Raw genomic sequence first — 5332 nt, 5'->3', positions numbered from 1 at the left:
TCAAACTCTATTACGGGAAATACTCTAAAATAACTCGAAAATTCACCGATTAAATTGAGTTTTGAAGTTGTTGGAATGTGTTGATCGTTGACGTTGAAGTTAACGGCCGAACTCGAGAGAAAAAAATAACTTTGGTGAACGTTTGATTTTTGAGGTTGGGAGTTTGAGAGTTTTGTAATGAGAAATGTAAAGAATGAGGGAGGAGAAGAGTCTGGCGCGAAGAAAACATCAAATGTTTCCGTAGGTACATCTACGAAAACAAAAAAATATTTTAGACAACTCGCATGGTGCATAAGAGACTCATGAGAAGTATTTTAGACAAAGTTACTTTCGGAGGTACATCTACGGAACAAAAACAAAATTTAAACAAAAAAAGTTACTTTCGGAGATACATCTACGAAAACAAAAAAAATATTTTAGACAACTCACATGGTGCATAAGAGACTCATGAGAAGGGTAAGATATTCTCTAACTAATTCCTTTGCTTATAAAAAAAATTCAATTATAAAAGTTTCCTATAAAACGAGCACAAGTATTTTTATTTCTAATTAAATCTTCTATATGTTTTTTATACAATGTAAAACTAATAACATTATAGTGAATCAAACACTTCATTAATTAATTAAAAAACACTCAATCATGACATCTCTTACTATTGGATTCTATTGCAAGTTGCCACTAATATGTGCCAATGCAGAGTCAAAAAGTCCTAATGCTCTTAATTAAAATATGAAAGATTGAAAAACAAGAATGAGAGAGAAAAATATATAGAGACCCACAGGATATACAAAAATATCATTGATGTTTTGATTTCTGACCAGACAAGAAAACGCCTACAGTATTTCCACCTCATTCTCACTATTCTCTCCAACCATAAATAAGCACAATAACAAAAGAAAGAAATTGAAACTACCCATTTATAATCTTGTTTCCTGGTTTCGACATATGGCAGATCCAAGTTTCTTTGTTGGAGTCATAGGTAACAACACATTCAAATCATATGCATATTTTTCTATTTATTCTTTCACTCTTTTGCACCATCTTAAATCCTACTAGTAGTAATCTTTATCAATTGATTCACCCCCAAAAATGGTATTCAATTTCTTATATACCTTTTTCTTTGTTTTGTATAATAGGTAACATCATCTCAATTCTCATGTTTCTTTCTCCAGTGTAAGCTCTTGTAAACTCTACTCACCTAATTAATTCATTAATTATTTAACTAATTGAACAATGTGTTGCAGGCCAACATTTTGGAGAATAATAAAGCATAGATCTACAGAAGATTTCTCTAGTTTTCCTTTCATATGCACATTGCTTAATTCCTCATTATGGACTTACTATGGAGCCATTAAACCTGGAGAATACCTTGTGGCCACTGTTAATGGCTTTGGCATCGTGGTGGAGACGATCTATATTCTTCTGTTTCTCATTTATGCACCACCAAAAATGAGGGTAAAATATCACTTTTTCAACTTTTTCTTTCACTCCCCTCAAATCTCAGAGTCTCGGTTTCGAATTTTGCTAGGCACAAATTGCCTATTAAAAAAAAAAAAATTTCTTTCACTATCACCAAATGTCAGTTTAATTATTTTATCCCGTTCAAATCCGCATATCTACTGCAAGATATATCTACGAGATGTTTTTGCATAACTATCAACTGAACTGATTTAGTTGAAAATTTTGTTTTATGTTTTAGTTGTGTATAAAATTTGATTAATGGTGATTAGAGATATTAAATTTGATTAATTAATTTTAGGTTAAGACTGCAATTTTGGCTGGAATTTTGGACGTGGGAGTGTTGGGAGCAGCAGTAGTTGCAACTCAGTTAGCATTAGAAGGAGAAGCTCGTAGTGGTGCTGTTGGTATCATGGGTGCAGCTTTGAACATTCTTATGTATGCTTCACCTCTTGCTGTTATGGTAAGTTTCTCCATTTTTTTAATTAATAATTCAACTTTGCATTATTATTATTATTTATTATTATTATTATTATTATTATTATTATTATTATTATTATTATTATTTAAAGTTTATAATTAAATTGACCTAAAAAATAAATCAAGAGCAATAATTTGTGTTTGACTGTTTGGTAGATCTTGTGTTCACTAAATTGAAATAATTGATGGCAATGAGTTGGATCTGTATAGTTTCTGTATATCACAAATATCTTTTTTTTTTCTTTCTTCCAAATAAGTGGTTCTCTTTATTCTTATTTTGAAGTTGATTTGATAGGTTACTTTATTTTTCATTAGAGGGAACCTGATAAGAGCACTGTCCCACACACGGGCCACAGTTTTCCTCATATATTTGTTGTTTCATAATGATGAGTGATGACAATGCTCAATGAAACATCTAGATCTAACACTTACATATGCCAATCACATCTTTGTATAATTTAATTGTACACGTGTGTATTTAAAATAGTCGGTATACAATCAATAATAATAGACTAATATAAATGATAAAATAATGGGTCAAAAGTTAATCTATAATTATTGTATATAAGAAAATATCAGCTTTCATACAACTACCAATGTAAAAAAGTATACACATTCAAAGATTTAACATGATTAGAGAAAAAGTTAAAAATTCAATCTTTTTACCAATTATAATTAATTAAAAGCATAAAATATTTTTATAAGGTAATCAATATCAATTAAATTTATAAAAAAACTAGGTTGAAGATTAATTGTTGACAATAAGGTAAAATAATAGTCAATATAAATATGTGCATATCCAATTATTTCATTATAGATTTTTTGAAAATTTTTTTAAAATTCAAAATTAATTTAATGTCAACCCATCAATAGAGTCTTATCCCACTAAATGAGACCGGCTTGACGGATATACACATATAATTCTTGAAACCCTCCTAAATTTCAGCTTGAGCAATACCTTTGCGTCACATTAAATCCCTAAAACCCTCCTCAATTTTAGCCACCCAACTTGAATTTTATAGTTTACATCCTATTTTATTTCTCTATTATTTTGTATTACATACTCGAGATATTTAACTGTATGACTTGAGGGATGATATAGTCTTCAACTTTCACCTTTAGGTTATAATTTTTTTTTTTAATTTACATTTCATATATTTCATCTTATTTCTGCTTTGATGCAAACTATGCATTTCTAAAGCTCAGTTTTATGTCTCAAACCTCTCATTTAAATTTTCTTTCGACTCTCAAAGTAAGACTATATGGTCTATAAAAAGCATGTATCTCGGTGCTAGCTCTTGAATATGTTCCGCGAGTACATATAAAATTAAGGTGAAAAGGTAGGGATTTAGGAACCTTGATGCAAGCCTATTGTAATGGAGAAATTGTTTGTCTCTCCACCTTTTGTCCGCACGTTAGTCGATACCTGTTAATACATATCTTGAATAGGTTGAATATATGTAATTCTAACCTCTTTATTCTCTAAGGTTTTCCAAAAAACCTCAATAGGCACTATATCATATACCTTCTATAGATTGAAACTAAAGTGCTTCTTTTCCATTCATCTAACATTTTTTTACCTCATAAAAATTTCATTAATGAGTTTAATGAGCTACTCAGTACATGTCTCCAATAATTTTTCACACTTCAATAGGTATATTGTCTAATTCAATAGCCTTATTATTACTCTTCATTTCCAACACTTCTTTTACCTCTTATTTCTGAATTCAACGGTAGTAATTATAGTTTTGGTCCTTTTCACTAATGTCGAGCCTGGTGAGATATTATTTCATTCACTAAATAAATGGTAGAGATACATTTTCACCTATTTTTTATATCTTTTTCCTAATCAATACTTTGTCTTCCTCATCTTTAATCTTGATTCAAATTTCTTGTGATTCTTTCTCTTCCCGTAACAAATTTATATATAAAATTTTTTCCTCCATAGTTTCTAAAGATTGATTGGTATCCAGATTAATTTAATATTAAAAAAAGTCTGATTGCTAAAATAAGTGTGACGCTATGAGTTTGAAAATCATATCCAGGTGTTTATCTTAATTATGCGCCCAAATTTAAAAAATCTTAAAATCATATCCATAGAAGACTTAACCCCATGTCATTCATAAAATATAATAATCTCATATTCTTTCATCACTTCCGACCCCTCCACCAAAAACATGCTTTAAATTGTTTAATATATCTTTCATTATTATGTTACCGTGACCTATTTTACATAATTGTATTTTTCAGAAAACAGTGGTGACGACAAAAAGTGTGGAATATTTGCCATTCCTTCTTTCTTTTTTCTTCTTTTTAAATGGTGGCGTTTGGCTGTTGTATGCTGTTCTTGTTCGTGATGTTATTCTTGGGGTAAGCTTGAAATCTATGCTATTGTCATTATCATATGCAATTATATATAATATCTGTTTTCTTATAATATGTGTATATCTATCTAGAAACTTCTTTATAGATTAAAAAAACACTAGTGTATATACTAATAATTCAACATTATATAGGTTCCAAATGGTACAGGATTTGTACTTGGAGCTATGCAGTTGGTGTTGTATGGGGTCTACAAAAATGGAAAACCATTGAAGCATGTTTCAAACAGATTGGAAGAAGGATGTCAACAACATGAGCATCTCATCTCATCCTCAACTCATCATGAGTCACGTGATAGAGAAAACGAGCCTATCTAGTAGTTTTTATTTCAAGTTTCAAAACTATTGATCAATGAGTTTTCATTTGGTTAGCTCATGAGAGTGGAGTGTTGTAGTATAGTGTTTCAAAAAGATTGGTGATAGCGTTTTGATAAAAAGAAAAAATATATTGGTGATAGCGTAATCTTCTTGTTTTAAAATTTGTAAAAAAAAAAATTTAATTTTGTATTTCTATTCGGTGATTTTTTATTTAGGAAAAATTCAAAATACAAATAAATGGTTGATAACTACTCTTAAACAACTAAAATAAATCGAGAGTTTTAAATTATCTTAATTTCATATTTTCAATTTGTCTTTAAATAGATGGAATGGAATGAGATGGGATGAAATGAAATGGTATAAATTAAAGTTTTATTGTTTGAATTGATTAAAAAATTATGGAATCGAAGTGGAATCGAATGGAATGTATTCTATTCCATTCAATTATTTGTTATCATTTTTATACACTTTAATTTAGGAAGAATGACAAGATCTCTCTATTCTGTCATGAAATAATATGAAAACACCCGAATGACATTTTTATGTAATTCCACTCCGTCCCATTCTTTTCCATTCCACTCCGTTTGTTTTATAATAGCCAAACATACCCTAAAGGTGTGTTTGTTTCAAGGATAGAAAATATATTCCCGAAAATATTACATGGGAAATACAATAATCTCATGTTTATTTCAAAT

At 29.4% G+C, this 5332-nt stretch overlaps 1 protein-coding gene across 1 annotated transcript; it reads left to right on the top strand.

Moving 5' to 3' along the window:
• The first annotated feature begins 781 nt into the window (after positions 1–781).
• On the top strand, positions 782–4877 carry LOC131595215 (bidirectional sugar transporter SWEET17). Its single transcript, XM_058867513.1, has 6 exons — positions 782–979; positions 1137–1173; positions 1245–1455; positions 1760–1921; positions 4189–4308; positions 4455–4877. Exons 1-6 carry the CDS (start codon positions 946–948, stop codon positions 4635–4637), a joined length of 747 nt encoding a protein of 248 aa, XP_058723496.1. The 5' UTR covers positions 782–945; the 3' UTR covers positions 4638–4877.
• The last annotated feature ends 455 nt before the right edge of the window (positions 4878–5332 follow it).

The sequence above is a fragment of the Vicia villosa genome, linkage group LG4 (assembly GCF_029867415.1).
Source record: "Vicia villosa cultivar HV-30 ecotype Madison, WI linkage group LG4, Vvil1.0, whole genome shotgun sequence".
NCBI lineage: Eukaryota > Viridiplantae > Streptophyta > Magnoliopsida > Fabales > Fabaceae > Vicia > Vicia villosa.
This window is presented reverse-complemented; position numbering and strand designations above follow the sequence as displayed.

Excerpts from the sequence above, each read along its gene's own strand:
- LOC131595215 (XM_058867513.1), top strand. The coding sequence starts at position 946 with ATGGCAGATCCAAGTTTCTTTGTTGGAGTCATAG. Across the intron at positions 1,174-1,244 it reads CTCATGTTTCTTTCTCCAGT|GCCAACATTTTGGAGAATAA; the intron begins GTAAGCTCTTGT and ends AATGTGTTGCAG. Across the intron at positions 4,309-4,454 it reads TTCGTGATGTTATTCTTGGG|GTTCCAAATGGTACAGGATT; the intron begins GTAAGCTTGAAA and ends AACATTATATAG.